The sequence below is a fragment of the Jaculus jaculus genome, chromosome 1 (genome assembly GCF_020740685.1).
Source record: "Jaculus jaculus isolate mJacJac1 chromosome 1, mJacJac1.mat.Y.cur, whole genome shotgun sequence".
Classification (NCBI taxonomy): Eukaryota; Metazoa; Chordata; class Mammalia; order Rodentia; family Dipodidae; genus Jaculus; species Jaculus jaculus.
In genome coordinates, this window is record NC_059102.1 from 295209649 (window position 1) to 295233534 (window position 23886).

Sequence of the window (23886 nt, forward strand, 5' to 3'; positions counted from 1 at the left end):
TGGAAACCTGCATGTTTGGGGAGGTGGAGGAGGAGGTGGAAATTTCTTATTAAGAAGTGGGGAACAGTGTGGTTGGCCCTGGTGAGGATGGGGATAGAAATGGGCTGGGAATGGAATTGAAGCCTCTACTGAGTGAGGGGATAGCAGCAGTGAGGGGTAATTTCAGGGCTGTGTGCTTTGGCTTGGGAGTGCAGTGCAATAGAATTGGGAGAAAGGGGGTGGAATTTAGATGTGCGACCTGCCCCGTAGCTTTCTCATTCTCTGCATTTATCACATCACATCACACCCAGCAAGACAGCCCCCCTCCTCCTGGCTCATTAGGAGATTTGATTCGGCTCCTGCTGTCAGCAGCTGTCTGGGGCAAGATCTTTATGCTTCCTGTTCTCCGTGTAGCCACTAGCCAGCCAGCCGAGCTCATTAGAAGAGCCCCCTCCACCCCAATTTTCAGCTCAATGGTGGCCTGAAAGAGTTAATATCTACTCTTCTTGGCTGTGGGCTGTAGGGGACTTCTCCCCGAGCTGTAGCCAAAGGAGCTGCTGCAGGTTAGTGAGGCCGAGGAGGAAGGTGTGGGCAGCGTGCCAGGTCAGCTCTGCTGGGGGGGCGGGGGGGCTAGCATCTCCTGTGTCCTGCCAATGAGGATGGGTGTGCAGACTGTGCCCGGGAGGGGAGCTGAGCCGCTGCCTGCTGGGTGTAGGCTGTTTCAGAATTTACTGGATGTGACAAGCAGAGAGAAGAGCTTTCAGTGGAGCGGCTTGCTGCCTGGCTCAAGTGGTGGGAGGTGTGTTGTGCATGCATGCTTGTGTATATATATATATATATATATATGTGTGTGTGTGTGTGAGAGCCCGCGTGTTCATGCACACATGCCCTTCTCTGCCAGCGATTTCACTGCTAAAAGCGAGATGTACTCTTTCCTCAGAGCTCCGTAAGGCGCAGCCTCTCTGACCATCGGGTTGGCAAAGACCTGCAGACCATGAGGACTGGTCAACGGCAGTGAGTAGTAGAGCTTTTGCTTTTCTCCTTCCTCGCCAGGGTGTCCGCGCGCCGATTGCATGATCCCTATTTAATTAACCTACCTCCTCATGCATACTGATTGCTTTCTCCCCGCTGAGGATCTTCACTTCTCTCCTCTTCTTTAAAAATCTTTGCTTTTATCTCTTAACCATTTTTGCCCCTTGAGTATGATCTTTATTCCCCTGGTGTCCCGTCGTGTCTGCCCCCAGAGTCAACTGACTTAGTGCTTACTTCCATGGGTACATGAACTGTGGGTACAGTCACACCTACCGTTCTCAGGCTGGGTAACCCCTTACTCATAAGTCAGTCTAAGGCCAAATGGGGTAAGAGCCCCGGAGTCCAGGGATCCTGGAATGGGCAAGGCAGCTGGGCCTGAGTGTCTAGCTGGTTCCCATCTAGTGGAGTCCAGGACTGAACTCATCAAAGGGGAAACTTGGGCAGATCTGGATTTGTAGGCGAGAGAGAAGGGAGGTATCTGCGTAGTACTGGCAACCTAGTACAGGCTGGCAGCAGGAAGGGGACCTCTGTCCTTGCTGAGTGGTCCCCTACCCTAAATGACCTTGCTTGCAGTGTATGTGGGTGGCACTTTCGGCTTCATTCAGCTCGAGGGAAATGAAGCCCTTTCCCCTCAGGGTCTTCTCTCTCCCCCTGGGGACATATTCCACAAGCAAGAGGAAATGAGGCATAGGAGCCTCAGACATGGTTTCCTGGGACCCTTATAGTGGTCAAGGGCTTTTATTTCTAAACTTCTGGCAAGCAGGCGCAAACCCAGTTAGGAAAATAATTGGGGAAATGCCCCTGTTGTCAGAGAACCCAATGTACTACAGTGAGCCTTTATGCAAAATCTGTTTTTTAAAAAATTTTTTCTTTAGTTTTAACAACAAAATAACCTTTGATTTAATTAGTGACAGTAGTCTTCGGGAAACAATTTTTTAAAGTATTTGGGAAATGTTCAGGGTAATAGCAAAATCATTTAAATGGCATGGCTCACGCAGGATTGGTATCTATCTAAATTAGGTTTCCTTTAAAATGGATTCTATGTTTGGTGTCAGGGTTCCCCTGGGGAACCCTTTATGCATAGACAGGCTGCTGTCTGCACATGCTTCTTCCTATCAGTTCTTTTCTGTGGGAACAATGAGTCTGAAGCACTTAGAATGGCACCCTTGGTGGGGGGAGACTAAGCCAATCAGCCTTCAACCTCTATGTCCCCTTCCCCCACCCCCACATCTTCCCTGCTTAGGGTCAAGAATAGGCCAGTCCCTAGGCTGAAAAAGGTCAACCTCCCCCATATGGGTAAGAAAGAGTGGGAGAAAGAGTGGCTTGTGTATTCATTTCTTCATCCTGTGTTTGTGAGCCCTGCCAGGGAGCACATCCAGCGAGGATGGTGTTTGGTGGGCTCTCTCGAAGTTCCTCCAACCTCCTGCCCACTCATACCTTTCCTGGTCTGCTTACCCTCCTACCTGGGACAGATGCCCTTGGAAGGAGGCAAGAACCAGAGCAGCATCCAAATTATGTTGGAGCAAGTGCTGGCCTCCCTGTTCCCCCCCCCCCCCCCCCCGGGCTCTCTCCGCCTCCCTCACTGGTCACTTGAGCCTCACTCTAGTAAAAGAAAGAGAACAGTAATTTTTGGTTTGTCAAGCCCATGCCTCCCTAGGGGGCACATGTCCCAATTTTGGTTGATGGCCAGTGGTTGGGGAAGTAGGAAGTCCTCATCAACAGTATGAAGCCACCCAACAATTTGTCCCTGTGCAGCTCTGATTGACTACCCTTGCTAAGGACAGGCTGATGTTTGTGGGGGCTGCGGTACTTGTGTGGGGGGCGGTATTCTGTTGACGGAGGGTCATCAGAGGGCATATCATGTAGTCAGAGCGGCTGGCCCCTCTTACAGCAGATTCTTTGATTTTAGGTGAAAGGACGTGAGAGGGTAAATCCCTGAGCCCTGCAGTTTTATTTCCTGCCCTGACGTCCCTGCAAACCAGCCCAAGGGGTAACTGTGAGCGGATGCCTGTATGGCTGCCTTACTGATGCCACGCAGGTAATGGATGGATGACCTCTCTTTTTGTCCCTGTCCCTCTTCTCTTCTCCACCTTCCCATGTCTGCTGCTGCTTGAGTCTGGCCCAAGCCTTTAAGCCCTGGATGGTCCCCCTAGGTTCCCAGTGTGTACTGTACTGTTCTTGCCTTTGTGCTTGTTGCAAAGTTGTGGCCTTGAAAGCAAGACCTGCCTCAGCTCCCAAGCCCTGCAGTTGACTTGGTAGGACCTCCTGGTGGTGACTTCTAGGGTGGGATAAGGAGCTGGGCAGGAGCTCGTGTGAAACCATTTAGGGTTTCTGTGAGTTACTGGGACAAGGGACTGCAGAGAAATGCAGATGAGGAAACTCTTCCTTTCTTCCCTTCCTGCCTTCTTTCTCCCTTTTCTTTCCCTTTTATTTTTTTTAAAAAAGAAAATATTTGTATTTATTTTTTTGTAAGGGGAGAGAAAGAGAGAAAAAGAGAGAGAGATAGAGAGAGAAGAAGGGGTGTGTCAGGGCCTCCTGCCACTATAAATGAACTCCAGGTGCCGGCACAACGGGCTTGGCATGGGCCCTGGGGAATGGAACTCCGGCCTTTAGGCTTTGTCAGCAATCCCCTCAACCACTGAGCCGTCTCCCCAGCCCCTTCCTTTCCCTCTTATTGCTCTCATTATTTGAGACCTAACCAAGAAGATTATAATTCAAATCTCAGCTTGAAAGATTGGAAAATAAAAACCATTTTGTCCCAAAGCAAATTTGTTGATGGCTTTTGCCCGCTGTTTGAGAGGCTCATGGCATTTGGGTCTCTTCACTCAGGCTCTGCCCAACCCCGGTTTACAAATGAGCTGTGTGCATGCTTTACTTGCTGAGAGCGGTCTTAGTCGCTCTTTGGAGGCAGTGGCCTGTCTGTTTTCTGACCGATGATCTGAAGACACTAGGAGATGAATCAGCTCACTGGAGGTTGGGGCCTGGCCTGTGGTACAGCCTGGGCAGGACCTTTGCTTGAATTCACCCTATGTGGTGACTCAAGGACCTTTAATCAGTTGCTCTCATGGCCTACTGTGAGGCATCCTCTGACTTGTAAGAGTGAGGGGACACAGGACAGTAAATAGCTGCCTCAAATGTTTCAAAATGTTCCCAAATACATGGCTTCATAGTGCAGTCTGGGTGAGAGGAGAGGAGAGGTAGGAGCAGAGAGACCTGCTGGGCCAATTTTCTGCAGGAGAGGATATTTCTGGAAACTTGGATGCTCTAGCTCTACCAGGCTCTGTGGAGGTATGCTGTAGAATACAAATGGTGTCCATGACTGCCAAACACAATGGCATCCCGGTAGGCGTTTGTTGGAGAAGATTTCTGTGGACAAAGGCAATGAGCCGGTCCGGGATGGAAATCCATTTGAAGTACAAGGAGGTGATTGAATTGGATGGCACCTCAGCTCCTGCCCAGCCCCAGAATTTGTGGAGGAAAAAGAAGGCAAAGAAAGTCAGGCCAGCAGAAGTTGCTTTCAACACAAAGATCAGCACCTCCTAGGACTGTTTTCATGGCCAATGTCTACCAGGGTGTGTGTGGCAGTCCCTTTTCTAAATCAGAATGAAGTCCTGGTCTGATTGTAATGAACCTTTTCCACTTACCTTTACTCTCAACATGAGGAATCACCGTAGTTCAAGGTCAAGGGGTGGGGTCAGCAGCTTACACTGTCAAGAAGCAGAGAGCAACTATTTTCAGTTTTGAGGGCCATAGGCACCATGGTGCAATGACTTACCTTTGCCCTTGGCATGGGAGGCATCTTTAGACAGTATGTGAACAAATGGGGTTGATGTGTTCCAGTGAAATCTTATGTACCTAGGCACTTTGTAGGGCTGTGGTCTGCCAACCCCTGGTCAACAGTAAATAGGGCCATTTAAGCCGGTGTGAGGCCTGGAAAGGGGGTGCTGGCTCTCGACTGGGGATGTGTCTAGCATTCTTCTCACCTGCAGGTTTCGCTCCTCATGGGTCTGTAGCCATTTGTGTATAAAAACCCAGTTGGTGGGATGAATGGAGAGAAGCTGACTGATAACTGGCTTGCCTTGAAGCCCCGCCCTTAGTCTGAGCTCTGACTCTCTGTTGTGCATTGTAGGAGCACCCCACTTCTCTTGGTAACTGCTTCTGTGGCTTTGTGATCAGGAGCCCCCCTCCCACACACACCAGTTATATATTTCCCGAGTGGGAAAGCCAAATGTGGACTGTTACCTTATCATGCTGGGTTTTCTTTCCCTACAGAGAATCTTGTTAGAAATCCTTCCAAGCTAATGATCTTCATCAACTTGCCATCAACTTGTCATGTCAGCTTTCTAAAGCCTTTAGCCTGTAGGGGTGAGGTAGGGCACCCATCACTACCCCACTGGTCAAGGTAGGGAGTGAGCCCAGCCCTGCCTCTCTGGGTGTTCTCTTCTTGCTCATCACATCTTCAGGGGTCACTTGGTCATGGGACACTGCTGGCTCCTGTCCCGGAGTTCCAGGGGCCCTTTATAGATCTGGCAGCTGAGATTGTGACCGTCTCCTTCCTTCTGCCCTGTGTTTCCTGCAGGAACAAAGGGATGAGAACTCGGCTGGGATGCCTGTCACACAAGTCAGATTCGTGTAGCGATTTCACAGCTATTCTTCCCGACAAACCAAACCGTGCCCTCAAGTGAGTACTATGCCCACATAGCATTCCTGGGGTACCCACACTGCGGGAGGCTGATGGGACATTTTTTTTCTCTAGTGAGTTGCTGACCACATAAGCCATAGAGCAATCCATTCTTGCCTCTGAGCAGCCCCTGTCCTATCCCTGGAGACATAGCTGAGTGATGTCAGGATGGGAACCCCCACTTTTCTTCCTAAGAAAGCTGCTTGATCCCTCATGCCTGGAGCTGTGGGTGGGGAAGGATACTTCTCGGTTCTACTTAGTTGTCAATCTGTGCTCTCGATTTGGAAATAAACACTCAAACTTACTCTAAAAATATGCGATTCACATGATCTGGAATCAGCACCTATTCTGTGCAGGCACTATTCAGTGATGTCACAGACCTTACCTCGATTCACCTTCACCTGCTTCTGTAAGGGACATTGCTGTCTCTGCTTTGGGGTGAAGAAATCAAGGTGACAGAAATGATGTCATGAGCTGAGCCTGTCTCCTCTATCTCCAAGATCAGTTTTTTCCACTTACCTCGAGATCTTGAAATCATGTGGAACAAAGAGAAAGGCTTGCAATTCTCTGAATTTCCACCCAGAGGTTTTTGCAGAACTGGGACTCAAACCCAGGATGTTGTACATGCCAGACAAGTTCTTTACCACTGAGCTATAGCCTCACACCCTACCCAGAGGTGTTTCCCCAACCATTACTTAAGAATGTACAAATTGACAGCAATCGAATTGCAGGAATCCAGTCTGTATTTGCTTCCCTTTGTTCCAGTTTGTTCTCCTGGGAAAGCCTGAGCAAGGTTGGGAGAGAGGATACCGTTTTTTTGTTTTGTTTTGTTTTGTTTTTTTTGTTTTTAAGAGATACTCAAGAGAGCTCTCATTCCTTCCTAGGAGATTATCCACAGAAGAAGCGACGAGGTGGGCAGATTCCTTTGATGTGCTTCTCTCTCACAAGTGTAAGTAGAATTCAGGTTGCATCATGTAAAAACACATTCCAAATGCCCCCCAGGCTCTGTACTGTGCTACGAGTCCCAGCCCCCCAAGTCCTGCTTACACAGAGCCTCCTGCGTAGAGAAGCGAGAGTAGGAAGACAGATGCTATGTGAGTGAAATGGAATAATGAATGGTTTTCTTTCCCATGTTCTGAATTCAAAGTATGGTCCTAGGAAGCCTTCAGGTTCATGTCAGTTGTTTTTTTTTTTTTGGTTTATTTTTATTTATTTATTTGAGAGCAACAGGCAGAGAGAGAAAGAGGCAGAGAAAGAGAGAGAGAGAGAGAATGGGTGCGCCAGGGCTTCCAGCTACTGCAAACGAACTCCAGATGCGTGCGCCCCCTTGTTCATCTGGCTAACGTGGGTCCTGGGGAATCGAGCCTCGAACCGGGGTCCTTAGGCTTCACAGGCAAGCGCTTAACTGCTAAGCCATCTCTTCAGCCCCCGTTTTTTTTTAAATTAAAAAATTAAATATTTTATTTATCTATTTTATTTATTTGAGACAGAGAGAGGGAGAGAGAGATAGAAAGAGAGTGAGAATGGGCACACCAGGGCCTCCAGCCACTGCAAACAAACTCCAGATGCGTGTGCCACCTTGTGCATCTGGCTTACGGGGGACGTGGAGAATTGAACCTGGGTCCGTAGGCTTCTCAGGCATGTGCCTTAACTGCTAAGCCATCTCTCCAGCCCAGGTTCCTGTCAGTTTTATTTGAATGAACTAAATTTGTTTTTTGAGACAAGCCCAGGCTGGCCTCGAACCACAGATCCTCTTGCCTCTGCCTCCTGAACACTGCGATTGCAGGCATATCTAACCTCTCGGCACTTTTAGCTAGAGGGAGACTATAGTTTAGAAAATTGGAGTGATGGCTCAACTGGAAATGAGAGGATTTAGATTCGGGCCAGATCTTGTTTATAAAACTAGATGACCTCCCTGCAAGTTGTTGGAGAGTCTAAAGTTTAGTTAAATGAATATTCTGTGCATTTTAGCATTCTCTCAAGTTGACAGAGTTTTGAATTCTCTTGTTGCTTTTTGTCTGGAAGGATGACTGTCTCAGCTGCGTTGTGTCCCCCCCTCCCCCCCCCCCCGCACACTGGCTCGACCACCACTCTGCACCCCACTTCTCTTCTATTCTCTCTGTCCTCAGCTGTTGAGTCTTTTGTTTCCTACAAAGGCAGGAAGAGCTGTGCATATTGCAGTGTGCGGAGGGCAATTTATCACTCGTCAAACTTTTCAGCTCTTCACTTTTTTCTCATCATGAGCAAGTCCGAATCTGTTGGTCTTTGAAATCCCCATGGCATTCGATACAGAGAAGTGTCGGAGCAGGGGCGGGAAGGAGGGAGGGGCTGCGCGAGGAGACTTCAGACAGACATTCGGTGTTCCTTCTAAATGCGTCATGTCAGTATTAGATCTGGGAGCAAGAAGGCTGCTTGCAAATTATGATGTTGACCCCAGTTAATCGTGGAAGGCTCTGGTGGGATTCAGAGCTGTGCTTGCAACGCTGACTTTGCCCGGTTGGAGAGTGGCGTGAGCTCGATGAAGTCCCTTGGTCTTCGTCTTCCCGACTTTGCTTTTGAGGCTGTGGACTTAGCTCAGTGGCTGAGCTGTTATCTAGCATGTTGAAGCCCTGCAAAAAAAAAAAAAAAAAAAAAAAAAGTAAAGACATTATTTTGCTTTAATTTGATAGACAGTTCCTTTTGACTCTGTCCCCTGACTCTTGATAAATGAATTAAATGCTATTTTTTTTTATTAGATTTTGAAATAAGCCACAAAAATCCAAGAATAAGCACAGATTAAAATAAATTCATGAAGCAATAGTGATTTTAATGTCCTTTAGGAAAATAAAGCAACATGGAGACCCCACATAACATATGGCCATACTGCAAACCACAGATGCAATGTGATGAATTTTCCAAAGTCATGGCATAGGTATGATAATATTTAGAATTAGACAGTAATGCTTTTTGTTGGGGGGGTTAGGGTCTCACTTTAGCCCAGGTGACCTGGAACTCACTCTGTAGTCCCAAGCTGGCCTTGAAGTCACAGTGACCTTCCTACCCTCACCTTCCTAGTGCTGGATTAAAGGCGTGTGCCATCATGCCTGGCAGTAATGCTTTAAAAAAATTAGGTTATTCTCATTATTTTTCTGGCATCACATTCAGCTACACAAGTGTCACTATCACTTCGCAACTTTTCTTCTAGCTGGATTTGATTCAAGGTCATCTTCAAGTTGATTTCTATTTCAGCCTCACATTGATTCACTTAGTTCAAATCCCTCAGGCTGTTTCCTCATTCGAAAATGGGGTTAGAAATGCCTGTCTGCTACTTGTCACCTGTGGGGAGGAACATAGTAAGTGAACATCGACAGAGAATTCCAGGCTCTCTATTCAAAGCCGTGTTGTAAGGAGATGGTGATATTTAAAAAAAATGATATTTTTATTTAAGTGCGAAATAAATATGACTTGAGAAGAAGGTTGTGAATTTTGTAGCCATCTATTAATTTTAAGCCACCATGGACATTTATGGAGGTGAAATTAGTGGTCAGAAGCTTAAGGGATATTTGTATTGCTATAGTAGTAAGACCTGGAGATTGAGGAGTCTTAGTTTCTTTTCTTAATTCAATGAATCTTAGATCTGTAGACACTTGGCTCTGCCTCTGCCAAAAAAGCTTTTGGTTTCCAGGAATGCAGTAACACTTTCCTAAGATGGGAATTCTGCTGAAGGGTTATAAGCTGACACCAGTTTGCTTCCTTGTCAAGTCATACAAAAATAGGCTGTTTGAACTTCAAAGTTCCATGATCCTTCTTGGAGTCTGAGGCTCTGTGAGGGCTTTGGAAAAGAAAAGGGCCTCTATTTAGGGCTTGCTGGTAGAACTTCAAGCTTGTAGAATTTTTTAAAACTTATTTTCTTTTTAAATTTTTATCAGAGAGAGAGAGAGGAGATAGACACAGAGAGAATGGGCATGCCAGGGCCTCCAGCCACTGCAAATGAACTCCAGATGCATGCGCCCCCTTGTGCATCTGGCTTATGTGGATATTGGGGAATGGAACCTGGGTCCTTTGGCTTTGCAGCAAGTGCCTTAACCATTAAGCAATCTTTCCAGCCCTGGAAATTTTTTTTATTAAATATTTTTATTTATTTCTTTGAGAGAGAGAGAGAGTGAGACTGGGCACACCAGGGCCTCCTGTTTCTGCAAACAAACTCCAGATGCATGTGCCACCTTGTACATTTGGCTTTACATGTTTATCGGGGAATTGAACCTCAGACTTTGCAAGCAAGAGCCTTTAGCCTCTGAGTCATCTCTCCAGCCCACTTCTAGAATGTTTGTTACTCTGTGAAGGTGCAGGTGTGGAAGAGTCAGAGCCTAGGTGACCTTAAAAAAAATGTTGACCATTTTCTCTGTGCAAGCACCTTAACTGCTCAGCCATTTCTCCAGCCCTTATTATTACTTCTTTTTTTAAAATTAATTATTTATTTATTTGAGACGACAGACACAGAGAGAAAGACAGATAGAGGAGGAGAGAGAGAATGGGCGCGCCAGGGCTTCCAGCCTCTGCAAACGAACTCCAGACGCGTGTGCCCCCTTGTGCATCTGGCTAACGTGGGACCTGAGGAACCGAGCCTCGAACCAGAGTCCTTAGGCTTCACAGGCAAGCGCTTAACTGCTAAGCCATCTCTCCAGCCCTATTACTTCTTTTTTGAGACATAGTCTCTCACTGGAACTCCCCAATGAAGCTAGGCTAGCTAGCAGGCAAGTCTTTGGGCTCCTCTTGCCTCTAATGATTTTTACATGGGTGTGAGGGATCCAACTTCACGTCCTCAAGCTTATGCAGCAAGAACTTTACCAAGACATTTCTGTAGTCCCGAAAGATGTTGGCAATTTTCTTTAAAAAAAACACAAACCACTTACACAAACTTATTGTGCTGGAGAGATGGCTTAGCGGTTAAGCGCTTGCCTGTGAAGCCTAAGGACCCCAGTTCAAGGCTCCATTCCCCAGGACCCACGTTAGCTAGATGGTGTCTGGAGTTCATTTGCAGTGGCTGGAGGCCCTGGTGTGCCCATTCTCTCTCTCTCTGGCTCCTTCTCTGTCTGTCGCTCTCAAATAAATAAAAATAATAAACAAAAAAATTAAAAAGCCTTATTTATTTTGATAATTTTATACATGCATATAATGTCTTTTGGTCAATTTCACCACCATCCCCAAGTACCTTCTCTTGTCTTTCTCACTCCCACAAACCCTTTCTTCTTCCAAAATAGTCCCCTTTCTATCTTAATGGCTTTTTTTTTTTTGAGGTAGGGTCTTGCTGTAGCCCAGGCTGACCTGGAATTCACTATGTAGCTCAGGGTAGCCTCAAACTCATGATGATCTTCCGACCTCAGCCTCCTGAGTGCTGGGATTAAAGGCTGTGCACGCCCAGCTATCTTTATGTTTTTTGTTTGTGTTTTTGGTGACCTGCTGATTTTAATTAAGGTTGTTTGCAGGAGCATAGAGGGGGAGTTAGCTACCAGAGCATGAGTAACTTACCAGTGGCTAAACCACTGAGGAAAATGAAGATGTTGACAACTTTCTAAAAATCTAATTAAGTTGGGTTGGTATTATGACTCAATCAGGGCTGATTAAACCTTTCCAAAGGGATTGTATGTGTGCCTGTCCCCCAGGAGGGACAGTGTTGATGAGAGTCGCAGGGAGCTTTCAGTTGGAACAACAAGATATCCTATGAAGTCAGGAAAAGGGAATTCCTGAATGACTAGGACCCAGAAAATATGTGTTAGACTGGAACCCACTCCCTCTCTATACTTACGTTTTCTATTTGCTAAAATCCAGGTAACTGTTTTTGTCCCGTCCTCAATCTATAGGGCATCTTTCCTATCCTTGGTCCCTTGGTGGTTTTGAACACTAATTTATTTGGGAAAAAGATGTGCAGCTGGGAGGTCATAAGGAGGAACAGGATGGATGGAGAACGTAGTCCTGTGAGCAGACAGGCGTGCACATATGTAGTGCAAGGAAAAACACAGCGTGCTAGCGACACACCCAGCGGCTTCAGGATTGCAAACAGAACCTAAGCATCTAGCGTTACTCTTACCTTCTGTCTTGGAAGACTTACTGATCCGGGAGCAGAAGGGCTGCTTTTAGTGTCGAGAATGGTTTCCATTTCATTGGGTGGCTGGGTGGCGGGGTGGGGGCTGTGCTTTTGGAATGTCAGGTGAAGAGCATTGGTTGGTGGTCAGATCTATGTTCCAGATTCTGTCTCCTTATGTATTTCTGGTTAGCCTGGTGACTTTGGTGGAGTCCTGCCTGATGCAGTCCCTCTGTTTTGTCACCTGTCTAAGCAAGAAACTGAAGTAGGTCCTGTCAGAGGTTGGATGCAGTTCTACGCTGGGGTCTTAGGGTATTCTCTGGAGCAGATATGCACGTTGGGTGATAGATAACCAATCACCTGCAGCAGGTGATTTGACTCAGTGTTGCCTGGCTGGTTATGTAAAAAGGGCTTCCTAGCTGAAATGGCTCCAGCAACCAGAAGGGGGAACAAGGTGCCCATGTTCTAAGTCTCTTTGGTAGGTCTCTGCTCAGTGAGCACTGATTGGACTAAAATCGCAGGCATACTTTGCTATCTGTAAACCTTGGGAAAAAATTGCTATCTTTAAACCTTTAAAAAAAATCTGAAAGGAAAGCTGGGCATGGTGGCGCATGCCTTTAATTCCAGCGCCCAGGAGATGGAGGTAGGATTACCAGGATTTCGCTTCGAGGCCACCCTGAGTGAATTCCCGGTCAGCTTGGAATGAGTGAGATCCTACCTCGAAAAACAAAATAAAACAACAACAACAACAAAAATATCGGAGAGGCAAATATTTGTAGTAGTTTTATTTCCAATCATATTTGTTTACAAATTCAGTCCAGAGAGGAAACATACTCACGGAGGCCTGAAGTAACTCTTGTTAAGTGCTCTCTGTCTCTCTCTTTTTTTTTTTTTTTTTAACTAACACATGCAGCCACATGAAGCTGAAATTGAAAATGTTGATGGCTTTATTAACTAGAACGATTTCTAGTGTGTCTTAATTTGGAATCTTTTTCCTGTTCATCCAGAAACAATTAGACTTGATGTCTGACTTGTGTACACAGTGTGTCTGCCCCAAAGGGAGCTGTGCTCTGCAGCGCACCCCACGAGAACACGGGGTGCTGGTTGGTGGAACACATATTCTGACAGGCTGCTGGAAGGCAGAAAAGCAACTGTATTGATCTTCTGCCTTTATTCTCTATGAGGTTCAGACATGAGCTTGTGATTTGTCCTGCTTATAGAGGGATAGTCAGTCCTGAACTCTGAATAAATAGCCTCATTGACCCCTCTTCTCCTGCATTCTTTCTTTGCTTCCTTTTTGCCTCCCTATCTTCCTCTCTGCCTCCCTACCTCTCTCCCTTTTTTCCTTTCTTCTTTTCTTCTAACTTCAACATCCCTCCTTTCTTTGCATTTTTTTTTTAGACCTACAAGTTGGAGTCATACCAATTAGTTATAGCCTGCATTTCCATTTCTTCCCTTTCTCTTTTCTTTCGTTTTCTTTATTTCTTTACTTCTTCTTCTTCTTCTTTTTTTTTTTTTTTTTTTTTAATATTTTGAGGTAAGGTCTCACTCTAGCTCAGGCTGACCTGGAACACACACTGCAGTTTCAGGCTGGCCTTGGATTTTCAGTAATCCTCCTACCTCTGCCTCCCGAGAGCTGGGATTAAAGGCGTGCGCCGCCACGCCCAGCTCTTACCTCTTTCTCTCACTTCTTATGCCTTGCCCCTACAAGTGGATGGCCCAGCACCTCGTTCTGGCTGTTGATTTGAAAGATACCTTTGTTTGATGTTTTTCATAGAGCATAGAGGGTCTCTGCTGACGGGACCCCACTGGGAATGTTAAATTAGTGGAATAGGACTTCTGAAAGCTTTACAACCTATCTCTGTGAAAATAAGACAAATAAAAAAGGTTTTAGTTTATAAAAATTCGCCCCTTTGAGAAAATGGCTGAGATATAAAAACATATAAGAAGTTATACACATATACACATACACGCACACGCATGCACGCACGCACACAGCAGAAAAATCCAAAACAAACTATCAAATAACGACTAAATTATCAGCTCATGACATTCTTTAAAATATTCACCTAAGTAGCCTTTAGCTCTAGAGCACGGAGTTAGGCTTAGATTTACCATACAACCTGCACAACCTTCCCCATACCTCTCTAGAACTGTTCTTCAAGGAAAGCTGTACAGCCCCTGCTGGAACATGTAAAAAATAAAAAATATATTTTTTAACTGGGCGTGGTGGCACATGTCTTTAATCCCAGTGCTTGGAGAGGCAGAGGTAGGAGGATCGCTGTGAGTTCGAGGCCACCCTGAGACTACACAGTGAATTCCAGGTCAGCCTGGGCTACAGCAAGACGCTACCTCAAAAAACAAAAACAAACAAACAACAACAAAAACCACACACACACACACACACACACATACACACACACACATACATTTTTGGGTCCTGCCCCAGACCTGTAGACTAAGAATCCCTAGGGTGGAACCTTGGGCATGTTTACCCACAATCCCTTTGGGGATGGCTAAAGCTCTGGAAGCTTGAGAAGTTCTGCTTTCAAAGGGCAAGTCAGCCAAACCGGAAATGAGAGCATTCTGATGGGCTGGGCCACCCTGGCTTTCCAAGAAGCCCAGACATCCTGCATTGCCCTTCTCTGAGGTCCTTTAGGCACATTGTACATTAGGAGCACATGACGATCACAGGTTCCATATATGTGGTATGAAGGACCCCAGACTTGACAAATACGGTGGGTGTGCTTTCTGGAGAAACAGGCTCAGTATTAGAAATAGATATACAAAGGGGAGATGGGTAGAAAAGAAACTCCCTTGCTTCCTTTCATCATCTCTATTCTGTCCATTTTGCTTGTGCTCAGGAATGTAGGTGCATTTAGCCCGATAGAAGGAGGGCTTGGACTACATTAGGCAGCTATTACAAGGTTGAATGGGGGCTGGAGAGATGGCTTAGCAGTTAAGGCACTTGCCTGTGAAGCCTAAGGACTCATGTTCAACTCTCCAGGTCCTACATAAGCCAGATGCACAGTGACGTAAGTGTGCAAGGTTGCACATGCGCACAAAGGGGCGCATGTATTTGGAGTTTGATTGCAGTGGCTGAAAGCCCTGGTGCACCAAATCTCTCCCTCCCCAGTCCCCACTTAAGAAAAGGCCAGTCTGCTGGGCTTGTCTCAAAAAAAAAAAAACAACTTTTTTTTTTTTAAAGGTTGCATGGAAGCAAGTCTGCAAGTTTCCAACATGTATTCTGTCATCAGCTATGTGACCTTGTGCTAATCACTTCATCTCTATAGACTCAGTTTTCTCATCTGTGTAGGGGGAGTGATGAGTTACCTTGTACAACATGAGAGTTCAATACAGCTGCTGTTATGAAATGCTTAAATGTGATGACTTGTACATCTGGGTGAAGGTAGCTGCTTTTATTATTTGGATTAGTGCCTTTTTGTGTTTTGGCCTTTTGAGCTAGGGTCTCGCTCAGTCCAGGCTGACCTGGAATTGACTATGTAGTCTCATCTCAGGGTGGCCTTGAACTTATGACGATTCTCCTATCTCTGCCTCCCTAGTGCTGGGATTAAAGGTGTGGGCCACCACGTCTGGCTGGGCTGTTGCACATTATGTATCCTAACCTGCCTGAGAAGTGTGAGTTTATTGATCCACAGACAGTCTGAGGCAGTGGATTAGGAGAAGAATTAGATTCTTGACTTACTCATGTTCCATATTACTCACTCCTTTTTTTTTCTCAGATTCCTATCCCCCCCAGCCCCCACCAGTGTATGTGGAAGAATCCTATTGGGGGTATAGGGCTTTTTTTTTGCATGTGTATGTGGTGTGCATGCATGTGTGTTTGTATGTATATGTATATGTATATGCATATGTGTTTGCATGTTTGTGGAGGACAGAGGACAACCTTGAGTGTCATCCTCTGGCACACTGTCGTCCTCCTTTGAAATAGGGTCTCATTGGTCTATAACTCATTGATTAGGTTAGACTAGCTTGCCAGTAAACTCCAGGGGTTTGTCTGTCTCTGCCTCCCCAGAACTGGGATTATAGACATGTACTATCATAGCCAGCTTCTATATGGGCTCAGGGGATCAAACATGGCTCCTGACATTTACAAGGAAAACTTTTTACTGACTGCACATCTCTCTCTCCATTTCCTGAGGATGTAGTTTCTAAAAGCCCAGTATGTTAATTGGGTATCTTCCCTCTTTTGAGAGTTCCTTCACTATTCTGGCAAAATGACTTAAGAAATACTCCTGCATACTTGATTTTTAAAATCCTTTGGCTATAGATTAGTGTACATGAATAGAACTTCTTTATGAAAATCATTTATGAATGCTGAACTTTCATTCTATTAGGGGCATATCTCCTTTGTCTCACCCCCTCCCTTTTTTTGTTGGCTTTCTTGCTTATTTGGTGCTGGGAATTGAACTCAGGACCTTGTGTTTGCTAAGCAAGCACTCTACCACAGAGCCACATTCCTATCCCCTTTGTCTTTCTTTTAAAAGTCGTTGCTAGCCAGGCATGGTAGCACACTCTTTTAATCCCAGCACTCTGGAGGAAGAGGCCACCCTGAGACTCCATACTGAATTCCAGGTCAGCCTGGCTAGAGTGAGAACTCACCTCAACAAAACAAAACAAAACAAAACAAAACAAAACAAAACAAAACAAAACAAAAAGTCTTTGCTTATTTTTTGTAATAGTTGCAGATATAGACTCTAGTTTGTATACTTTTCTGATCAAGTGGCTCAGCTTCTGCTTAATGGCCTAGGAGAGAACAATGGAATCTCTGTTGCAAGGCCCAGGATCTTTTTCCTTTTGCTTCCACATCCTAAGAATAAGAAACCATGTCACCTCAGAATATCACTGTTTCTTTGTGTCCAGTGTGGGGCATGATATCTCAAGTCCTTTCCGACACAAAGACTCACAGCCTTCAAGTACTATTGTAATATGACATCCATCTCTCCCTATCCATATCATCTATCTATCTATCAATCTATCAATCAATCAATCTATCTATCTATCTATCTATCATCTATCTACCTGTCCATAGCATGCATCCATCTATCTATCTATCTATCTATCTATCTATCTATCTATCTATCTTCTATCATCTATTGATCTGGCATCTATCTATCTGGCATCTATCTATCTATTATCTATCACTTATCTATCTATATATCAATCATCTCTCATCTATCTATCCATCCATCTATTATGTACCTATCTTCATAAAGTGGAGACACTGAAGAAGATTACACTAATTACAAGACTGGTATAAAATTAACATCCCAACTGCTTGCTAACAAATATCATAAACAGCAGTAGTTTGTTCTAGAAGTAATATGATTACCTATATCTTGATTAGCTCCAGCAATTTGTTTAGAACCTTCATTTCATAGACAATGGAAAGTGAAGGCTGATCCATTCTTACACAAATGTCATTCTTACACAAATTTCACATCCTTGGCTTGGTTCCAAATCAAAGAGGATTAACTTCCCCAGTGAACCTTGGATTTTATAAAAGCATTTTCTGTGCCTATCCCCTGCCTGACCTTGGATCCTATTCACTGGGCTATTTTCTCCAGTTGATGGGGAGTGCAAGAGATGCTCCTACATGGTAAACACGAAGCTTAATTTTTTTTAACTTTTTTTTTTTTTTTTTTGCTTGGCGTTTTATGTTTTTCCAAGCCTGGGATTGAGCTAGGCTCAAGTCCACCCCTGATGCTAGCTAAATGAGGGGTGCTGGACCTCGAACTGTTACCTAAGACACCCTCCCTGTTGTACCAGCTGCACCGCTCATTCATAGTGACCCAGTTTCTCCCCTTATGTAAGCTTCCTGCATCACAGAGCCAGAGGGAGAAAGCCGGCAGCTGGCAGCATGTGCGGCCACAGGGTGTTCTTGGAGAGCCTGCGGCCGCTCAAGAGGATTCCAATATCCTGACCACTGGTCCAGGAATCCTGGACATGAGCCTGTCCCTTCCTGCTACTGGGTAGTTACCAACCTCCCGAATTTGGTGCTATCTTCACAGCCCTGACCTCTTAGCAGGTGGCACAGAGAAAAATCCAAGGACAGTGAAAATGAAAGGACTAAAAGGCAGAGAAGCTCTGTGCTTCCCTCCCATTTTCTTGAGCTGCCCATCACTCCCCACCCTTCCTTAAGCCGCAAGGATTGCATTGAGAATTCTTGAGTTCTGACTCCACGGAAGCATAGGAAAGCGGTCACTGAATGGACACTTGGCTCTGTATCTACGTCAAGCTCGGCACGTTAAGTACATGCATGAACTCAACCAGCCCCCAAAGCCCGCACAGAAGGTGCAGTTGGTGTCTCGGTTTATACCTGTGAGAGCCGAAAGGCCGAGAAACCCAGGCTCCCCTCGCTCCCACTAGCTGCCGGGCGCGTCCGAGCCGGGACGTCGTTCCAAGCAAACGAGCGCAGGGCTCACAGGGGAGCTGCTCTTGGCAGCTGTCTGCGGTGTGCGGGAGCCCCAGCACGGGGCGCCAGCCCTCGGAGTCTCGGGGTGCAGGGGTCTGGCACCGGAAGCACGGCTGGTGCAAGCGCGGCCGCGCCCCGAGCTGGCAGCAGATGTCGAGGAGCGGAGATAAACCAGCGTCTGCGTTTGGAAGCAACTGCCTGTTTGAGCCCAAACAGAAAGCGGGGAGCGTGTCCTGGCGGAGGGGAAAGGATTGGCGGAAGGAGGGGGGGCGGGCAGAAGAATGGCAGGGCACGGAAGAAAAGAGAGAGGGCCAGGAAAAGATGTCCAGGAGCAGATGCAGAGCTTGCTGGGGGAGGGGAGTGCGGGGGGAGGGGAGATGGGAGAAGAGGTGCAGATAGGCAGGAAAGAAAAGCTGCTCTGGCCCTGGCCCCCCTGCAATTCGCTTGCTAGGTCACATCAGGCGAGGTGGGCCAGGTCAGGGACAAGTGGGTCTGCTGCCATCTGCTTCCGGTGGGAAGGAGGGGTTCCCTCCTATTGTTCCTGGGTCGCGCTTCTTTCTCTTAGCCGAGTGACCCTCCATGGCCTGCCGTACTCAGGGCTCACCCATCTCCCGCCCTGGGAATGAAAAGTCGGGGTGGGGGGAGTCTGGTGCTGGGGGAGGCCAGGTCACGTGTAGTCTGCACCGGCTTTTGTGGTCTTTGTTGAAATCTCTTTGCCAATATCTTTTCTCTGCTGTTTCTAGGCTCAGACCCCTGGAGGGGGCCGTGGACGCAGGGTCATTCTCTTCTCTTTCCCTGTCTCTTAAGCAACTTTCGAGTGCTGTATTTTGCTTGGGCTCTTTTTACTCTCTTGGAGTCCACCTGGCACTGCAGGCCAATTGGTTTGAGGCCTGGAAGAGCATGACCACTTATAAAGACGCTCGTGGTTTCCGGAAAGATACCTGAATGGCTGGGAAAGTACCACATTGGCTGTTTGGGAAGGACACCCTGGCTCTTTTTTTTTTTTTTTCTTTTTTTCGAGGTAGGGTCTCACTCTGGCCCAGGATGACCTGGAATTCACTATGGAGTCTCAGGGTGGCCTCGAACTCTCAGAGATCCTCCTACCTTTGCCTCCTGAGTGCTAGGATTAAAGGCGTGTGCCACCACGCCCGGCCGTCTTTCTAAATGAAAGAAGAATGGTAGTAAGTTCATTATAGCGCTGTAGGTTGGAAAAGAGTTTAGGCAGATTCCAGACTCTTTGGGGGGCAGCTAATGGCCTTGGTTCTTAACACAGAGAAGGTGATGGCCGGGTGTCCTTCCCAGCTCTGTGAGCCGCATGCACTTTCCTAAGGCTGCGGTATACTTAGGTTCAACAGGCTTACCTGCAGTTGCTAACCATTTTCGCTGAGGGAAGTAATTATTGCAGGCCATACAACCATAACCCAAGGAGATGCAGGCAGAGGAGATAGACCCTGAGGCTGCCCAGATGAGTACGCAGGTCCAGTTCTCTCCTCTTACTGGCCTGGTGCCTGGAGACAGTACAAGTCTGCATGTCTCCCAATCAACTTTGTGAAACAGTCTGCCTTTGGAGCCGGTATGCATTGCTCATTCCTACTGAGTATGAGGCACTTCCACGTGGATTGCTTCCTTTGATCCTGGTCATGATCCAATGTAGCATGTCCCGGAGTTATTTCCACTTTACAAATGATCTTTTCATCTGGGGCTTAGAGATGTTAGGGCACCTTTCCGAGGTCACTTGGGATTCAAACCCAGGCTGGTTGCCTTCAGACCCTCTGCCTTTTTAATAGTGTTGATATAAAGATGAAGTGGGTTGATGTAAGTAAAATGAACGTGGCCTGGAGTAATTCCTCAGTGTGTGGCGGTGCTGGGATGATGGGGGCCGGGGCTGGCGTGGGGAGGAGAGCTGGCTAAGTGCCCTGTCTGACGTGGGTAGGTCTGAACTGAGATGGTGCCCAGAGTAGACTTTACGTGGGTCAGCTTAACAAACCAGCCTCTCTTTCTACAGCGGGGAAGCTGAGACCCGGTGAAGTAGGTTGTATGGTTCAAGGTCATCTCAGCTAATTATGGCCTGGCGCTGATCAGAAGTGGTGCTCCGCACTGAGACCTGTCTTGCTTCCACTCCAGGTGGGCCTGCCAGGTTTTGGCAAGCTGCCCCTGAAGCCGAAGCCATCGGACACTGCTGAGCGGCCTGTGGGTTTGCCACACGTCCCTTCAACTCTCCGCCTGGCAGAGTCACGGCTGTCACTTACAGTGCCTCTCAACCTCTTGTCTGTGCCTGTGCTTGTCCCCATGTTGTTCTTTGACATTTAGGTTCTCTTCTACCTTCCTAAGTGACTTTTTCTTTTTCTCTCCTCTGTTCCTGTGGCCATCATTGGCAGAAATGTTGCCATTCATATCCTTACGGCTTCTGGTTTTTTTTTTTTTTCTTTTTTTGCCTTGCACGTGGGGTTCCTATCCCCCCGCCTCAGCAGCTCGTGTGCATCACCATCACACGGGTCTGCAGGTGGGACCACCAACTCAGCACTTCTGGCTTTGTAGTTTGGAATTCTTGCCACGAATTAACCATATGACCTTGGCGAGTCATCTTGCTTTTCTAAGCTTCGTTTTTCTTTCCTTTCAAATGGAGGAAAACGCCAGGACCCGCACTATGGATTTACCATGAGTAACGAGTGCCGTAGGTTCCTAAAGTGCTTGGTGAGGTACCCAAGTTGGTGTTCGACCCATGCAGCTGTGGTTGTTTTCAAATGCCTTCTTTCAACTTTAAAATAATAATAGTAATATTTAAAAACTCTTGCTATTCTTCTACTCTTCTTCATTCTAATGTCTAGCTCCAAAATCCTTGCTGCTCTCCAAGGTTATTTCATTCACTATCCTGGGCCAGGTCTTTGAATGATGGATGCACCTTAAAATTAAAAGTTATTCCTTGGACTGGAGATATGGCTTAGTGGTTAAAGCACTTGCCTTCAAAGCCTAAGGACCCAAATTCGATTCTCCAGGAACCATGTAAAGCCAGATGCATAAGGTGGCACATGCATCTGGAGTTTGTTTGCAGTGACCAGAGGCCCTGGTGTACCCATTCTCTCTCTCTCTCTCTCTCTCTCTCTCTCTGCCTCATTCTCTTTCTCACACCCTCTCTCTTTAATAAATAAATAAATAAAAGGTTTTTTTCTTTTAAATGTTATACCTAGCTGGGCATGGTGGTGCATGCTTTTAATCCAAGCACTCAGGAGGCAGCAGTAGGAAGATCATCGTGAATTTGAGGCCACCCTGAAACTATATATTGCACTAATTCCAGGTCAGCCTGGGCCTGAGCGAGATCCTACCGTGACAACCCCCCCCCCCCCACACACACATACAAAGTTATTCCTCCCTTCTGGGTACTTGGAAACCCTCTCCAGGAACCAAAGTCTAGGGCTTCACAATTGTTTTCTGTTTCCTATCACATTTGTGTTCATTTTTCCAAGGTAGCTCTTGATCCTCCCTGCTTAGTTATCTCCACTACATCACGCACTACAGTTAGTGGATTAACGGATTGTTTTAAATTGATTCTGTAGTGCCTGCTACATTAGCCTGGCTAGAAAGTTCTATAAAGCTATATCATTATATGATTTGCTTTTGTCACAAGTTAAAGCTTACCACATAAGTGCACTGTACCTTCCCAGCAAATTCACTCCAAATTAACAAAGATTTGATACATTTCCACTATGTCTTGCCCTTGACCATTTCTCCTCATCTTCATCTACTCTTTTGTTGCTAAGGAAGGCGTGGTCCCATTTCTTTCTCAGTCCCTCTCTGAAAGCTGCCTTCTTCTTTTGTTCTTTGTCCTCTCTCTTCTCCTGCCCTTTCCTGTGTTTGCAAGTTCATCTGGATAGAACTTGCTCTGGAGTCATGTGGCCCTGGTTAGGCGTCAGGATTCTGCTTTGGCCAGTTATTCCACTTCCCTAAGCTTTGCTTCTTCCTTTGGAGAAGGAGTGATGCTATCTCTGGTTTGGTGTCCCGTGAAAATAAATGGAGCTAGGGTATTGTACAATCCTGAACAAAAAGCATGGATTATAGTAAATAAACTCTCTATCTCAACCCCTAAATAAATAAGTAAAAAAGCAAACAAAACACAACCCTGCTTTCCATAGATCTACCACTTCCCCCAGCTAGCATCAGACCACAAAACCTTCAGCTTTACACCCCGAAGTAGGAGCTTCCCAGTTCACATATGGCCTTTTCTCTTGTTCACCACCGTAATTCTGCACCTGGACTAATTTTTTTTCTGCTTTCCTAGGGACAGAATTTTTTTTTTTTAAGCCAACTTCTTTCTTTAACTGTTCTTGTTCAGCAAATCTTTTCTGAGCATGTCAGCATCTAAATATACCCAAAGCTACCTTGAAAAGCCAGCAGAAACACTCTTTTCTAGCATTATGGTTCCTTCTAGCAATGCTATGTAATATCCATTTCCTTTGCTGACAAATTTCTTGCCAGCAACATCAGAATGAACTTTTTCAACTTTCTCTCCTCCCATTCAGCGCCACACCCACCACAGCATGGCCAGGGCCCGTCACATCGCTGACACCGCTCAGCCGATGGTTGCTGTGTCCAGTGGCCCTTCTCAGTCCTCTTGAAGCTTATCCCCTGAAGCCTTCCATATGCTGGCCATTTCCTCCTGCTTGCAGAGAGCTTCTCTGGCCTTTTGTAGAGCTGTGCAATCCTTCCTTCTCTCTGGTACTTTCCTAAGCTTCGTTGTGTGTGCCTGTCCTCAAAGTAGGCCCAATAAACGTTAGCTATTTTATTTTATTATTCAACACCAGTCTTTCTAAACGATTTCATATTATTCAACTAAGCTTTCTTGATTCTAGTCTTTGTGCTCGTGGGTCCCTCTTCTTGAGCTTCTCTTCTCCATCCTCCCCTTTCTTTCTCTTTGTTTCCTTCTCCTCAACTTCCCATCTCACCTTAGAAGCCTCTTCCTCCTGCACGTCTTTCTTCTCTCCTCTTTGCTGGCTCAGGGGTCCCTCTGGGGTCCTTTCATACCATCCTGCATTTTTCCTATCGCATAACTTGTCCACTGCATTGTCATTGTCATAATTACGTTCTCTTGGCTCAAATTTCCCTTTTGTGGTATCTCAGCCACTTTTCTTATTGCTGTGACAAAATACCTGACAAAAACCATTCAAGCAATTTGGTTCATGGTTTGAGGGTTTTGTCATCTGGCCACAGAAGTTCAAGACAGCTGCTCCCATTGCATCCACAGTCAGGAAGCAGAGAGTGACAAATGCTGGCGCTCAGTTCACTTGCTCTTTTTTGTCTTCTTTTGTCATTCTGGGACACCAGTCCATGAAATGGTGCTGCCCATATGCGGGGTGGGTCTTGCCTCCTTCTTTAAACTTCTCTGGAAACAATGTTACAGACATGCCCAGAAGAGCATCTCTTAGGCGATTTCAAATCCGTTCAAGTTGACAAGAAAGATTAACCATCACAGATGGCAAGTACTAGGTATGATAGATACCACCTTGTGTCTGCTTTCTGCATTTGACCTGGGACACCCAATGGAGTGGGTGAATGAATCATGAATGTCATGAATACTGACATTGTTACGACATTGGACTGGGAGTTGCTAACCCTTATCCTAAGCTTTATTGCTGCATGCTATTAGCTGTGCGAGAGCAGGCAAGTTACTCCTCACCTCCACTCCTTCCTGTCTAAACTTGG

At 46.3% G+C, this 23886-nt stretch overlaps 1 protein-coding gene across 3 annotated transcripts in view; it reads left to right on the plus strand.

Moving 5' to 3' along the window:
- Rgs8 (regulator of G protein signaling 8) overlaps positions 1 to 23886 on the plus strand; it is a 47923-nt gene that overhangs the window by 13283 nt on the left and 10754 nt on the right. For 2 of the 3 annotated variants that reach the window (XM_045142454.1, XM_045142455.1), the window contains 4 exons: positions 920 to 993; positions 2921 to 3049; positions 5591 to 5692; positions 6577 to 6641. In XM_045142454.1, coding sequence (XP_044998389.1) covers positions 3024 to 3049; positions 5591 to 5692; positions 6577 to 6641 — 193 coding nt within the window. In that variant the 5' untranslated portion in view covers positions 920 to 993; positions 2921 to 3023. Of the gene's footprint in view, positions 1 to 299; positions 543 to 919; positions 994 to 2920; positions 3050 to 5590; positions 5693 to 6576; positions 6642 to 23886 lie in introns of those variants that run through there. The other variant, XM_045142453.1, reaches the window with a different exon arrangement.